Below are 16,313 nucleotides of genomic sequence, written 5' to 3'. Positions count from 1 at the left end.
CCTTCCATTTCAGGCATTTGACCATCCAAATAGCCTAAAATGGATTCTTTTGTGTTGAGTGCTGTAGCCTGCTCTGAAACCTAGAAGGGGACCCATACGGTCAACTGTATCAGCGGTAAACAGGATCTGAGAGATGAAGCTAAGAACTGATATTCAAAATCCAAAAAACCAACGACATGACTTCACTTCCTGCGTTTGGTTTCCTCCTCCCATGAGCGGCGCTCTGGCGCTCTCCCGGATCACTTCCTGAAGGGGATTTGCATGAGAGCTGTAGAAGGGACGCAAAGATCAGCTCATCACCACAGATCCAGGCGCTCTGTGAAATATATGCAAATTCCAAAGAGGCTTTAAAACATATGGGTTCTGTTGCCTCCCTCACGTGGAGTAGCACCAGCATGGCTGTTCAACAAATGAGGTTTCCACCACTGACTAACCTTCATGACCCCTGATGCTTTAAATAAAGATGCCTTCCTCCGTTCTCACACATTTGCATGACGATGCACTGAGTTATGATTCTGGCCACGAAACGTTCATCTCGCCAGTTCAAGATACGTGACACGTTGCCAGATATTAAACGTGACCCCAAATGCTCCCCCCAGAGAGGGGATTAAACTGCTAACAAATTGCTCAAAGGCTCTGAATGCTGAAAAGCTGTATACTGTAAAACGGCCATTTTACAGTGTATGGGCCGTGACAGCCGTAAAATGGAGATGACAGATGGGACAGAGGACAGCAACCCCCAAACTCCACCACAGGGTGCACGGAACCCCCAAACTGCACCACAGGGTCCACAGAACCCCCAAACTCCACCACAGGGCCCACGGAACCCCCAAACTGCACCACAGGGTCCACAGAACCCCCAAACTCCACCACAGGGCCACAGAACCCAAACTGCACCACAGGGTCCACAGAACCCCCAAACTCCACCACAGGGTCACGAACCCCAAACTCCACCACAGGGTCCACGAACCCCAACTCCACCACAGGGTCCACGGAACCCCCAAACTCCACCACAGGGTCCACGGAACCCCCAAACTCCACCACAGGTGCACGGAACCCCCAAACTCCACCACAGGGTCCACAGAACCCCCAAACTCCACCACAGGGTCCACAGAACCCCCAAACTCCACCACAGGGTGCACGGAACCCCCAAACTCCACCACAGGGTCCACAGAACCCCCAAACTCCACCACAGGGTCCACAGAACCCCCAAACTGCACCACAGGGTCCACAGAACCCCAAAGTGCACCACAGGGTCCACAAAAACCACAGGGTCTGCTTCACGGCACAACACATTCCACTCCTCACATTCCACTCGTCAAACAGACCGAGACGATTAGCACTGGTCACAAGGGGCTAGGACAGCAGTCACAGGCTGCAGCCGAACAGTTAGCCCTTAATCCATTACGCTCATTCAGTTAGCAAAGGTACAGTAACCACAGCCAGCAGGGCTGCAGGGTGCACATGAGCACACGCACTTTACAGAGCGCGCCGACGCTAACGTTTCTGCCCTGGAGAGCCCGTCCACAGGCTAACACAGCAGTGAGAGCCCCTCGGCAGTAGCGTATTCCCGTGACCGCTAAGTAACCCAACAAAAATAAGGAAAAACACACTTCAGTCCTTTGCTTAATTGCTGTGGTGACACGGTCATTCGGCTCGACCTTGCAAACCAGCGAGAGCGCCCAAATGACATCAATTCAAAGTCACATGCCACAGTGAGCGTAAGAGCAGGGTGGAGACAGGGAAGAGAACGGCGCATGTGGCTTTCACATGAGGGGAACAGTTAAAACAGAAAAACACGTCCCCGAGCACTACTGTGTCTCTTCAATGCAGACGAGCTGACTACAGCAAGAACCGGGCTATTAGGGAAACACACCGGGCTCGTCCAATTACAATCGCCCTTATGAATGTAGCCTTTGACTATAGTTCATATGGGAAAGAAAGCACAAAGGCGATTGGTGCATTTCAGCATTGGACAACTACAAAACACAGGTTCAATAAGGTACAATACTTATTTTGTACAGCTATTTATAGCCAAGAACACGGTTCAGTTCACGTAGCGAACGTTATTCTGACCTAACTTATGCCAATTTGACTCAGCTCACACACGGCCCAGGGCTTCTCGACATTGGCTCACTCACACCGCCACAATATCAGAACACAGCCCCCACGAAACAAACAGCTGCTCAAAAAGTCACTCGATAGCGGGATTTATTTAGGAGAGGCACGTTTGGAGACGCAGAGTCATCGCAGATAAACGGGCGCACGGGTAAGTAACTTTTGCTTTTATCTCCAACGAGGAAGAGGAAGTTTTGCAGTCTCTCTCCCGATCCCCCCCCCCTCCCCAGGTGCATGACAGCCATTTAAGTGACACCATCAGTAAAGTGCCCCAGCTACCTATCAGCCATACACTGTACAGCACATAGTGCTGCCACAGAGGTGACCTCCACCAAGGAGAAACACTGCAGTCTACTTTAGATCCTTAAGCCATGCACGTAAATCAACAGGCACAGGTGTTCTCCAAATTAATATAATTAATTTTAAAATAAACAAAACACGATAGAGGACGACAAGGACAATGCATAACCATACAAGATGAAACCCATTAGTGAAAGCATATTAAAAAACAAAATTTAAATCCTTAAATCAAAGGTCAGCACAAGTGATATCACAGAAAACCCACAGGATACATGCATGGTCTATATTAATTCATCAATTAAATCAATCAATCAAAGGGAAAAGCATCCTCAATACAATCAAGTTGATCGATCAAAATCCATTCGTAAGAAACAAGCTAAACAACAGAAAATACATTCTTAAGAGGAACAACGTTCAGATGCGATTCCCACACCCATTAACCCACTACAAATTATCAGCCTGGCTTTCAGGTTAAAAACTGACCCGCGAGCAACAACGCTTCATGTTTTTACAACCTTGTGGAATGCCCTTAGCCTAACCTGCTTCAGTCAATAGACTCTATAGCTATTTAAATTTCATCATGAGTAAATTGTGCATACAGGTATTACCTGGATAAGTGCACTTATCAGGTAGAATAAAAAAACACAAATAACATTAACAGAGTATAGCCCCAGAGAAACTATGAAAACAAGAGAAACATTTTCCAAGGACTCTAAGAGCTGAGATAAGACCGGCAGAAAAGGAATTAATGCCTTAAATTTCTACCCCTTCTCCTTTTTCTTTGGGCCTGTTGGGGAAGGGGGGTTTAGGCTGGATTTGGATTACCACTATAATAGATGCAGGAACACAACTTACATGCATTTTACTAGAATTTAATACCGAAGAGCCAAATTATTCCATTAGAGAGTTTAAATAAAATCTCTGCCTCTTTACTCCATCTGTACCTCCATATGAGGCAAAAGGTCAACACTTTTCTGCAACACAGCTCTCTCCAGAGTGGAGTACTGCAAGTACACAGAATGAGTGGCAGGAAGATTCTGACATCACAGAACAGTGAGCCCGTGTGGCTGCAGAACTACCAGCATGCCGTGCAGCGGCCACAGGACGGACAGACAGAGCGAGCGAATTTCCACGCATTCCCAGAGCACCATGCAGTGAGTCATGTGGGTACTGAGGAACGGTAGCAACGTCCCTGCAGGACACTCAGAGCAGGCAGGACCCAGCTCCACAGACCTGCTAGCAGAGCACTCACACTCACGCACACACGCACACACACACACACACGATCGCAGTAAACCGGCTCTGGATGTCCACAGTAAACTGGCTCTGGATGACCACAGTAAACTGGCTCGGTATGAACAGACAACACCGCAATTTGACCTGTGAAATTTTCAAGTACGCTGTGAGCACTCCTGGTCATTTGTTCGAAAAAAGAGTAAAAGGCCACAAGTTGTAGATGGGTTTGCATTGGACTGTGGGAACCAAAATATCATGTAACTTATGCTGGCTGGGCTGGGCATTACGGACAAAATACCTATGGACAATAGGAGTCACCAACTGGGGTGCTTAACGTCTGATTACATCAGAGCAGGCACTGTGTCGGTACATAGCAACACGACAACAAGGCAACCGATTCAAGTAAACACTCTCGATAGTGCTACTATGACACAGTTGTACTAAAGCAACAACCACCTGATTTCAGTGGCTGTGCACAACTCCTTGTCATTTGTTCGAAAAAAAGAGGCACATGGTAGAGGGTTGCATTGGACTGGATGGGAGACCAAATTATGCATAAGTGCTGTATCTGGGTGGAGGATGGGGATTACAAAAAACCTAAGTGGGACAAAAACGAAACCAAAGGGTTTTTTTAAACGAATTCTCAGAGCGGGTGGGACGCAACACCACAGAGTGAACGGTTAAGATCAAAACTCTCAGAACTGCGAACAAAAAAGTTACTAACAACAACCACTATTTCAGGGCTAAGGAGACTACGTTCCACTGAAAAACCGCACTCGGAAGTGCTAAATTCATGATCAGAAGGATACTGCCCTGCTCTCCGTGTTTCGTAACAGTCAGTCGGACAAACTCAGGACAGGACAGTTAAGATGGATTCATCTGCACACGGAATGGCGGTCCAATTAGCTGGGGATTAAATAATGCAAACCCGCCTTCTCAGTCCTTTCAGAGTGCGTGTAGTGCCAGGAAAATCCCCCGTCAAGTTCCCTGATCGTTACCGTCACCAGAGGAACATTGGATGCACCTGGGTCACTCAATGTAAATGAATAATGTCAGCCACTCAAAATAACCTGGACGAGACTAGTGCTTCTGCGCCTACGCCACCATATAACAGTCAGTTTCAGCTAAATGCACAGCAGGATTTAGGAAGAAAGAGCCACTGAATAAAAAATTTCAGCCACATGAACAACTGAACACTGACTCCACTGAATAGGCTACTGCTGTCAGAATCCAAAGGCAGCAAAAATGCATCCATATCAAAAGCGGAGAGCTGAGCTTCACTTCTAGACTACAAAATGCCCAAGTTCTCTCCAAGACTGACCATGTGACCAAGTCTCACCATGATCATTTTTAAATCAAACCTACAACCTTGCACTTACATCTCCAAGACTGTAGGTTTGTTTCCCCTGTTGGGTCAAATACTTAGCCTGATTTGCTATGGTAAAATATCCAGCAGTATAAGTGGACTGTATCTGTATGTTAAAGAATGCAAGTTGCTCTGGATAAGCCAAAAAGGCAAATATAAAATGTTGATATATTATATATATATATTGTAAGGGAAAAAAGACGATTCTTGAACGTGATGAAAATGTACAAAGTTTATTTCCAATACCGGCAGTGACAAAGCGCATGAATGACACTTTGGATTCAGCAGAGTCCGACTGAACCACGAACCTTTCCAGAGGCTGCTTCTTATATGTTTTCAAAGCTTTGATCAGGAGTGTTGAATACACATGCTAAGAAGGATGTAGTCGGTTTTGTAACACCTATCAATTAGGCCGTAGTGTATTGGCCTTCCTGTTGTGATTGAATTAGCACGTCTGTTGACTTGGATGGTTCCCAATCTCTCACTCCCGGTCGCTATTCTACCATTGTACCAACTGTATTGTGATAATGATAAGATCAAGGTAATGTGTGGCCAGCAGACATATTGGCATCAAAGACAGATTTCTTACAATATATAATCATCTCTATCCTGTTCCAGGCTTCTGCATCAGTATTTTTCAGATCTTTAACTCATTCATATTAAATACAGTAATACAAATAATGCCTTAATCTAAACTACAACCAACACTGCATATAATACATACACTGTGTGTGTGTGTGTGTGCATGAGTGTGTGTGTGAAAGAGATAGACACACAAGCCAGGAATGTACAGCGTCCCTTCAAATATTACATATTTTTCTTCAAGTCAAGTTTTGGATATTATAAATTTGGCCACCATCAGACTGCATGCAGAGGGAATGGGCTTTTGCTGGGCTGACAACAGACCGCGTAAAGAGAGAAATCGATTCTCTGTCTTTGAATCATGTCCCCAATCACACTTCCAAGAGTTTTGAAATCCAATCTCAGCATGAACAACGTAAACCCATCCAGGGGGAGTAACGTGACTGTTACAGGGCCCCGCCCCCCTCCGAGGAGGGTTTCGCTTTGAGGTTCCGATCGCTGCGGCCGGACACAGGGGCTCGACCCGGTTCAACCGCGGGGCGGAGCACAGGAAGACGACCCACGCGCGGCTGTTCCATATAAACCCTTTTGGCGGTGACAAAAACAGCTTTAAATGTAGGCATCTGGGTTAGGTCCGCATCAGGGACCGGCCAGTGGACCTATTTTTACAGCACCGGGCCAGTACTCAAACAGACCCCCCCTGTTACCGGCACCGAAACGGATTCACGTCTTCTAAATCAACCGGAACGGGTGCGAAACCTTGACTGCACATTTCAGGGGAAATCCACACCATAGTAAAATACGGAAACGCTCGCACAAACACCATGATGCAACATCCCCTCATTAATAATTCACCTCACTGATGTTCATCTGGGCTGCCACACAACATCCAAACACTCAGAACATCAGCGCCGTTGGAATTTGGCTTCTGTTTACGTGCATTGGGAAAATATTTAGATTTAAAAGAAAATTATTTTAATGATTCTAGTAATCACCAGATCAGGAAACAGAGTGGAGCCTTCAATATTTATGAGCAGGGCAAATCAACAGCCTTCTGTGATGCTTGTTGCAATATGGAGCAGCAAATCCTTAACACTATATGGGTACAGATACCTACAGCACGTAAATGTGCCAAATCCCTGCTCTTTCACAAGGATCCAAAAAATAGAGTTTAATAACGTATGATTGGCAGAAAATGCTGCTCATTGCCAAATACGTTCAACCAGAGTATTTAAACTGTAAATTAGGAAGGAGCTGCCAATAGTTAGGGTCTATTGGGCATCCCACAGATTTGCAGATTGAGGACACAAAAATTACAGGTGATTCAGCTATCTGAGATAGCCAACTATATCTGTGCACTTAAAAATGTCACCTCCAAGTATTTTTAAGCTAACAGACTATTTTACATGTTGTAGGCCCAGTTATTCCATCTAAACAAGGCTAACTTTCAAATACCATTGTAGGTTGACCGACATAAAAAAATCACACACCACAGATGAAACGATTACAGAAAAATAAATAACAAATTAGCGAGTACCCCATGATCTTGCTTATGAAAGGACAACTAGAAAGCTACTAAGGTTATTTATCCTCCATGATCTTCCTGTTAGGGGTGAGGGCAAATGTTTGAAAGGTGACAACAAGTGACTAGCACGCTTAGAACGTTCCATGAATCACAGGTATCATGATTCCATTTCTCTCCAAACAGTAACCAATGGCACAGCACGGCTGATAAGATTAGACGATTTTTGTAACAAAGAGGGAAGTCACTGCGGTTATCTTGAAAACAGCGGGAGGAGACAGAGCAGCTATGTTGACATTCAAGTCGTTCCATATGACCGCGGCTCAGCGGCACGTAGTGGAAACGACCTTGCGTATTTGCATCCAGGGAAAACTAGCATCCGGAGGTGAAGCGCGATTCAGAGCCGTTGGTTTACTGTACCGCTCCGACCCAGCACTACAGATGGTAAGACGTCTACAAAGCTAGCCCTAGCCTCTAACCGCGGCTCGCACGAGCCACCACACAGCTAAATCCTGTCAAGCTGCTTAAACAGAAACGCTTTTCTACAGCCTTGTTCTAATATTCAGGCAATACGTCCTGTCAGTTTGCATAGGGATAGTATTTACATAGTATATGCTATCATTACCGGCTCCTGCCAAGAGAGCAAGAAGGACTATGCTGACGGCTGCGGCCTTTAATTGTACCAATGCGTTACTAATGCCTGCCCAACCACACCATGTCCTCACGTGCTACGGAGAGATAAGCCATTGAATGTCACACATATACAAGCGCATAATTGTGCGCGTGTGTGTACGTGTGTGTGTGGGTAAATGGACACTTCTTCTGCAACAGACTTCAAATGCAAATGCCACACTTACAATAAACGTGAGACCTGTTAACTTTCTTATGCATGAACTCAACATGCAATGACAACACAGCCGGCCAAGAAACAGCTGCGTGGCCAACGGTCCAATTACTTACCGGCCCCCCTAAAATGGGGTGCTATTCCTACACGGATCACCCAATCCGGGTGTAAATACCCTAATATTAAAGCTGCCAGGCTGTACTTCAATCTCATATTCTGTTTCCTTTCAAATGCAACGTACTCTAGTACAGAAACGACTGAAAGTGTGTCACTTATGGACTGCACTGTATGTATATATTAACATGTATGTGTACACACATGTACACATACATACAAAGGAAATATGTAAAATGAGTACTCAAAGAAACAGTAACTGCTGGTAGTATGCATGCTGGTAGTGTGCATGCTGGTAGTGTGCGTGCACGTGTTCTTACCTGCTCTGCTCCGTAGGCCTTGGCGAACTGCAGAAACTCTTCAATTTGCACAAACCCGTCCCGGTCCTGGTCCAGGGCACTGAACACCGCCCTCAGAGGGGACAGCTCATCCTCGCTTTGGGACTCACAGCCCCCCACAGACAGGGCCGCACACACCCCGTCCCCAGGCAGTGACAGCCCCGCTAACGTCTGTTCACTAGTCCGAGCCGAGCCAGGGTCGTGGGACTGCTGGGTGGAGCAGTGCTGTTTCTGGTAAAGTGCATCCATCGAAAATTCCAAACCAACGTGCACAGCGCTGTGCCTAACGTGGAGCTCCGGTCCGGAGCCAGGCCCACACAGCGTTTCATCGGGCGGTTTGGGACGCAAAGCTTCGCCGTCGTACGCGGACTCTGCAGTCAAACGCTGATCCTGGATCAGCCCGTGCTGCCGTTTTTCACCGGCAGACACATCCGGATCCGGAACCGGGCCGTACTCCATTAAGGGGTCCGGGTCTGAGCCCCAGCCGCTGTCGTCCAGGTCACCCTGGCGGGGGGCATCTCCATCGGGGGCCCCCCTGTAATCCTGAGGTTGTGGGGACGGAGGGCGGGGCAGAGAAAACCCGCCAGTCCCAGTCCCGGTCCCGGTCGCACCGGGTTCCGGAATCTCTGCGCAGTCGGGCGGGCTCAAGAGCACATCTTCACCGTCTGTTAGGCTGGGACAGTTGTCACGGCACGCAGCGCTAATCTCAAAGAGCCACGCAGATCCTTCCACTTCCAGAGCCTCAGCAGGCAGACTGCTGCTGCTGCTGCTGGCCTGGCCTCTCTCAGCAGTCCTGCCTGAAGACTCCTGGAAACAGCTGTACAAAGTGAGCAGCTCACCGGCCAGCTCGCAAAACAAACCTTTGTCCCCGGTTTCAGGTGACAGAGACTCTCCGCCTTGTGACGAGGGACTGAGACCACCCCCCTCGACTTGCGACTGCTCTACTCCGACACCCAGTGACCTAGCCTCTGCGCTCATATCCACCAGGCTAGCCTCTGCGCTCATATCCACCAGGCTAGCCTCTGCGCTCATATCCACCAGGCTAACCTCTGCGCTAACACCCTGTTGGCTAGACTCTGCACTCATATCCACTAGGCTAACCTCTGTGCTCATATCCACCAGGCTAACCTCTGCGCTCATATCCACCAGGCTAACCTCTGCACTCATATCCTGTGGACTAGCCTCTGTGCTAACAGCCTGTTGGCTAGCCTCTGCACTCATATCCACCAGGCTAACCTCTGCACTAACACCCTGTTGGCTAGACTCTGCACTCATATCCCGTGCCTGTGGACTAGCCTCTGTGCTAACAGCCTGTTGGCTAGCCTCTGCACTCATATCCACCAGGCTAACCTCTGCACTCATATCCTGTGGACTAGCCTCTGCACTAACACCCTGTTGGCTAGACTCTGCACTCATATCCCGTGCCTGTGGACTAGCCTCTGTGCTAACAGCCTGTTGGCTAGCCTCTGCACTCATATCCACCAGGCTAGCCTCTGTGCTAACACCCTGTTGGCTAGACTCTGCACTCATATCCTGTGTCTGTGGACTAGCCTCTGTGCTAACAGACTGTTGGCTAGCCTCTACACTCATATCTTGTGGGCTAGCCTCTGTGCTAACACCCTGTTGGCTAGCCTCTGCACTCATATCCACCAGGCTAACCTCTGCGCTCATATCCTGCAGGCTAACCTTTGCACTCATATCCTGTGGACTAGCCTCTGCGCTCATATCATGCAAACTAGCCTCTGCGCTAACACCCTGTTGGCTAGCCTCTGCGCTCATATCCTGTGGACTAGCCTCTGTGCTAACAGCCTGTTGGCTAGCCTCTGCACTCACATCCACCAGGCTAACCTTTGCACTCATATCCTGTGGACTAGCCTCTGTGCTAACACCCTGTTGGCTAGCCTCTGCACTCATATCCTGTGGACTAGCCTCTGCGCTAACACCCTGTTGGCTAGCCTCTGCGCTCATATCCTGCAGGCTAACCTCTATACTCATATCCTGTGGACTAGCCTCTGTGCTAACACCCTGTTGGCTAGCCTCTGCACTCATATCCTGCAGACTAGCCTCTGCGCTAACACCCTGTGGGCTAGCCTCTGCACTCATATCCTGCAGGCTAACCTCCACGCTCATATCCTGTTGGCTAGCCTCTGCACTCATATCCTGTGGACTAGCCTCTGTGCTAACAGTCTGTTGGCTAGACTCTGCGCTCATATCCTGCAGGCTAACCTCTGCGCTCATATCCTGTGGACTAGCCTCTGCGCTAACACCCTGTTGGCTAGCCTCTGCGCTCATATCCTGCAGGCTAACCGCTATACTCATATCCTGTGGACTAGCCTCTGTGCTAACACCCTGTTGGCTAGCCTCTGCACTCATATCCTGCAGACTAGCCTCTGCGCTAACACCCTGTGGGCTAGCCTCTGCACTCATATCCTGCAGGCTAACCTCCACGCTCATATCCTGTTGGCTAGCCTCTGCACTCATATCCTGTGGACTAGCCTCTGTGCTAACAGTCTGTTGGCTAGACTCTGCGCTCATATCCTGCAGGCTAACCTCTGCGCTCATATCCTGTGGGCTAGCCTCTGTGCTAACACCCTGTTGGCTAGCCTCTGTGCTAACAGCCTGTTGGCTAGACTCTGCGCTCATATCCTGCAGGTTAACCTCTGCACTCAAATCCTGTGGGCTAGCCTCTGTGCTAACACCCTGTTGGCTAGACTCTGCACTCATATCCTGTGAGCTAACCTCTGCGCTCATATCCTGCGTGCTAACCTCAATGCTGATATCCTGTGGGCTGACATCTGCAGTCATATCCTGTTGGCTAGCTTCTGCGCTAACAGCCTGTTGGCTAGACTCTGCGCTCATATCCCACAGGCTAACCTCCGAGCTCATATCCTGCAGGCTAGCCTCTGTGCTAACACCCTGTTGGCTAGCCTCTGTGCTAACAGCCTGTTGGCTAGCTTCTGTGCTAACAGCCTGTTGGCTAGCCTCTGCGCACATATCCTGCAGGCTAACCTCTGCACTCATATCCTGCAGGATAGTCTCTGTGCTAACAGCCTGTTGGCTAGCCTCTGCGCTCATATCCTGTCGGCTAGACTCTGCGCTCATATCCCACAGGCTAACCTCTGAGCTCATATCCTGCAGGCTAGCCTCTGTGCTAACACCCTGTTGGCTAGCCTCTGTGCTCATATCCTGCGGGCTAGCCTCTGCGCTGACATCCTGGAGACTAGCCTGACCATAGGGGTAGACAGAAGAACCTGTGGAGGTGCACTCAAGCCTCTGAACAGTTTCTAATAAAGATAAATCTTCCCTGCTGGAATCTGGGGTGCTCGCCAACACCTGCAGAGGTGACTGAGTGTCGCCAAAATCAATAAGCTCTTCAGAGCTGCTGTGGAAATGAATTGGCCCCGCGGAATTGTGATCCCCGACTGAAAAATTGTCCTCGCTGGAATCCTGAGGGCAGGTTGAGCCCTGTGTGCAGGGAGAGCCGCTCACGTCCAGAAGGTCCTCAGCCCTGCCACAGACGCTCAGCGACTCCGGCATGCAGCGAGGGAAATCCTGAGCCGGAATGGAGGGCGTCTCCCACTGCAACACAGAGCACACTGCCCCTTTGTCCCAGGGGTACCTGGAGCTCCGGAAAAGGTCGTCTAGACACAAGGCATTCTCCTGAAGGATCTCGTCGAGGCTTAGAGACACCAGCTCTTTCTCCGCCTTACGGAAGTCCAGCCCCGGTTCCCGACTTCCTGTGTCCCCCTGGGGCAAAGTGGCCCCTTTATCTGGATCTAAGAGAAGAAACCCCAGAGCCGGATTCTGTTCCCGTTCCCACTCCGAACGCCCAGTTGGGCTAGACACCAAAACCTGCTCCATTCAAACAACTCACAACTTTATCCTGAGGCAGTGTGGAAAAAACCGACGAACTGTTGTGGAAAACTAGCAAAAACAGCAAGATGCCCTTCCAGGTATGACTGCATGTGTTTACTAATCGCCACTACTTCCTTGTCACTGACAATAAAAACATTTCAGTGGTAATAGTCATCAGCAGGTCCTCGCTGAGAGCAAGACATAGTTGCTATTGCTTCCGTAAAAGCGCCTTCCAAGTCAGGTCCTTAAGTGTTCATGAATTATTAAGTTCATAAAATGACCCGCGCGCCCAACTCCCAGGGCTGGAGTCCCCATTTTCAGCGCTGTTTGGCGACAGGGTCTCAGTGCCGGCGAGACTGCACGCGCGCTCGACTCTTCTTTTGCACACAAAAACACGTTTGCACTCTTGAAGCTGTTCGCTTGTTTTACTTTAATTGTGCCATATCGGTTACATAGGTTTAGAGCGGTTATGCTTTGATAAAACGATCGCATGCACGTTGAACATCAGTGCTGGGTGGTTTGCTTCTGGCTGTGACCCGTTAATATCTTATGATATTGTGAATGCATTATTAGCTGACTAACACGTTAACGATTACGCGCGGAGTGGCCGATGCTAGCTTGTCAATACTATTTCTGTGAGATCTTACATTGCCAATGGGCATACGGTTTAGATGAATCTTCAAACAGTACCAACAAGATGACTGGCTAGTTAGCTAGCAAATTAGGTTGCCAATTTGACATTCACATTTCTCATCCCATCTCTCACGTATAGCAAAAAAAATCCGTAAATTGTTCATATTAAGCAGATTTGATCGCGTCCTTTAACGTAAGAAAATTCGCCTATGTTAAAAAAAACAAAAAAAAAACAAAAAAACAAAACTGGAATGAGACTATTGTGCCCTCTTCCCCAGCCGAGCTAGCTAACCAGCAACACAGTAACCCAAGCAGGGTGCTAGAATTCGTTTATACAATTCCTCTATTCGAATTGCCTGACGCCAGCATCACTCCATCCTCATTCGTCCTTTTTAGTCCCTGGTCTCAACAGTAGCTTAACTCGCCATCCAAAAAGACACCCTTCGCCGTTTCTCTCGCATCCGGTTTTCCTCTTACTTAATCATGTAAAAATATTATTAGCTACCGATTCACAACTGTATTTCTCTCAGCCTCATTCCCAAGGCGCTCCCCGACTGGACTTGGATCATCCACCTGCGTTGACTTGTTAGTCTGTGTGGTCTTTAGTCAGAGGTAAGACATCGCTCGAATATTTTTCCGATGTCCTTTAGTCGCATATGACCGTGTCCTGAGGACGAACTTCGATCTAAAGACGCAGTTGTTGCCATAGACGATTTGTCTATGAATCTCGGTCTCTCATCAGCAGCTGCTCCGCCATCGCCAGCCGCATACAGCAGTGACGTCAGCACCCCCCAACGCGCACGCCCGTGAGCCCACCGCAGTCTGTCGACGCAAAACAAGCCCTTGTGCAAAATCAAAAGCAAGGTCTGACGAACATTTGTTTGAATGCTGCAGGTTGCAATATAAATATTTTTGCCACAGCAGGTAAATAATGTGAGCCATAGACACTAAGTACAAAACAGCATTAATTGAAATAGCATGACATAACAGAGACAGTAGGCCTACCGCGATATGTGTAAGATAAATAAGGTATAGGTTTTGTTTCACCCAGATTTAAAAAAAAATAATGCGCTAAAACACACACACTGAGACATATCCAAGAATTTATGGATTTTTACAATAAAAAATAAATCGTTTTTGTCCACTTGTGCCCTCGTGTGGAGGAAATGTTCATGCATCGCATGTGCAGCTGATTAGTTGATACTACAGCACAATAAAAGAGGAGATAACGCACCAACATTCTCACACGTAAACAACACAAAAGCTTTGAGCATGTGACATAGACATCTACATTAGGCAGAATAAAATGGTTGGCAATTAGTAGATCAGGTTTCAGTAATTATCACTTGATACAGGCATCTACGTGGGCCACACTTAAAATGCGACCGGGAATGTCTGATTCCCCAATCCACCCAAAACAGTAAACTATTTTGGGAAACATACCACGTAATGTCGGCCTACAGTACCCAGCAGACATTGCAAAAGTACCACAGCAAATCATTAAATATCAAGCTATACAAAAACCGCAACATGTATTTAAAAGGCAAAGTGCGTTAAAATTGACAAACGTTGGCTCCCGACAGCCTCCTTACGGTTGTATGACCGTGGTTCACTTTAAATCAGCATATGAACTAGAAGTCTAACACAACTAAAATAATGCACTGTAAACGGTCTGTACTTGAGCGCCAGAAGGGTGTTTATGGGGTTATACATCCAAGGTTCATGAGAATCACCTGACGGAAAAACCACGGATTCGAACACACTTTACCTGTTTTGTTTTCACGTGCGGCACGTCCATTATTTGCCGGTAAATTAAACAGTGACCTAGCGCGTGGGAAGACCCTTCTCTCTTCTGTGACGCGTGGGTGGGATCACGATTTCAAAGTAACAGGCCTTGTCATCTGACTTTGGACTTTCAGAACCATGTGGATTCTCCAGCAATTTTCGTTCCGAAATTGACTTGACTTGACTAAATTTCATAAATGCATATTTTGCGAAAAGGTAATTACAATTAAAAATTATACAATAACACTAGTATACATGTGTGCTTTGGTAAACAACAAATTGTTTCCCTCCAGTAATCAATCATCTCACTGTTTCTAAACTGTGACAGCCCTGTCTGGCTGCGTGCGCGTGCTGTTTCCATGCCTACCTGCAGGGGGCTCGTTAGGCTGATGCAGAACACCTGGGGGAATCAGTGGCACTCACCTGTATAAAGGCAGCTGAAACGAACCCATCTCTTACCTCCTCTTCAGGTTAGCTCGTTTTCTGCTGGTCTGGATTATGGGACTTTGATTATGTTCTTTTGCTTTTAAACTTTACGACACCTGACAGCACATGTTATGCACAACAAAACGCTCCCTTCACTACTGATCCTACTGACTTGCACATTTGCTACCATTTTCGGAATAGTTTACTATTTTAAGTTCATCATTAAACCTTCAGTTAAATTCCTTTAATCATGTGTCGTCTCCCTCTTTTGTCCTTCCCTTAAAGCTGGGTCGTGACAAAATATATTCAAGATGCAATTTAAATGTATATTAATGGTAGAGGGTGGTGGAGTGAGCCACTTTAGAGTTAAAATATATACTCAGCTTGTATTTCATGGTATTTACATGTGTATGTTTCACCATTTTAGAGAAACACGTGTTTGAGGCCTCCCATTTCCAGCTGTGCAAAATTAACAGATGAAATTAAAAGGAAATCAAAGCATTTTAGTTTGATATTTGGTTCCATAGCCCTTAAATGCCATAACTGCATCAGGTCTGTGACTCATTGACATCACCAATCGTTTGGCATCTTCTTTGGAAAGGCCTTTCCTGGCCTTCACTGCAGCTGCTTTCAGTTGGGTTTCTGTCTTCAGTCTCCTCTTCAGCAAGTGGAATACCTACTCGATTGGATTTAAATAAGATGATTGACTTGGCGAGTCCAAAACTTTCCACTTTCCTGTGAGTATCATGGCCGCAGACTGTGCCAGCGCTGACTGGCTCGTAGGTCCATAGAGGAAACGCACAATTGCCAACTCTGTTTCCCAGTTTACGGGAGGGTTGGTTAGGGGGTCTCATGTTTCATTGCTATGTAGTGACCCCTTCTGGTTGATCAGATGCCTCTGGACTCCATGTTAAAGCTGCATTTGAAAGGACTTCTGACCTACTATTTGTCATCAGACACACACTCAGAGAAACACAAACATGCCATGACATTCCACTAGTGTGCGGATTTGTTAAAAAAAAGGGCTGTACGTAAACAAGACCAGGTCAAAACCTAGTATATGGCTGGACTTAACACACATGATCTGGCTGACCAATGGTGTAACTTCATCACTCACTCAGTCACAGACATTCGCGTTTGTAGGGCTGGCCCCGCTGTTGCGGTCCAGCCAACAATATAAGTCAATAAGTTACA

The 16,313-nt window shown here is 47.4% G+C and overlaps 1 protein-coding gene across 5 annotated transcripts in view; it reads right to left on the bottom strand.

Annotated features, from left to right (window-relative positions):
• LOC135244239 (rab11 family-interacting protein 3-like) overlaps window positions 1-15,041 on the bottom strand; it is a 36,428-nt gene extending 21,387 nt beyond the window's left edge. Inside the window, exons 1-2 of one of the 5 annotated variants that reach the window (XM_064316553.1) lie at window positions 10,107-13,824; window positions 8,403-10,052 (exon numbers count right to left, since the gene is read on the bottom strand). In XM_064316553.1, coding sequence (XP_064172623.1) covers window positions 8,403-10,052; window positions 10,107-12,281 — 3,825 coding nt within the window. In that variant the 5' untranslated portion in view covers window positions 12,282-13,824. Of the gene's footprint in view, window positions 1-8,402; window positions 13,846-14,676 lie in introns of those variants that run through there. The other 4 variants (XM_064316556.1, XM_064316552.1, XM_064316551.1 and 1 more) reach the window with 4 other exon arrangements.
• Between the last annotated feature and the right edge of the window lie 1,272 nt (window positions 15,042-16,313).

The sequence above is a fragment of the Anguilla rostrata genome, chromosome 17 (genome assembly GCF_018555375.3).
Source record: "Anguilla rostrata isolate EN2019 chromosome 17, ASM1855537v3, whole genome shotgun sequence".
NCBI classification, from domain to species: domain Eukaryota; kingdom Metazoa; phylum Chordata; class Actinopteri; order Anguilliformes; family Anguillidae; genus Anguilla; species Anguilla rostrata.
Note: the sequence above shows the minus strand (reverse complement) of the source record. Positions and strands in the feature narration are given on the sequence as shown.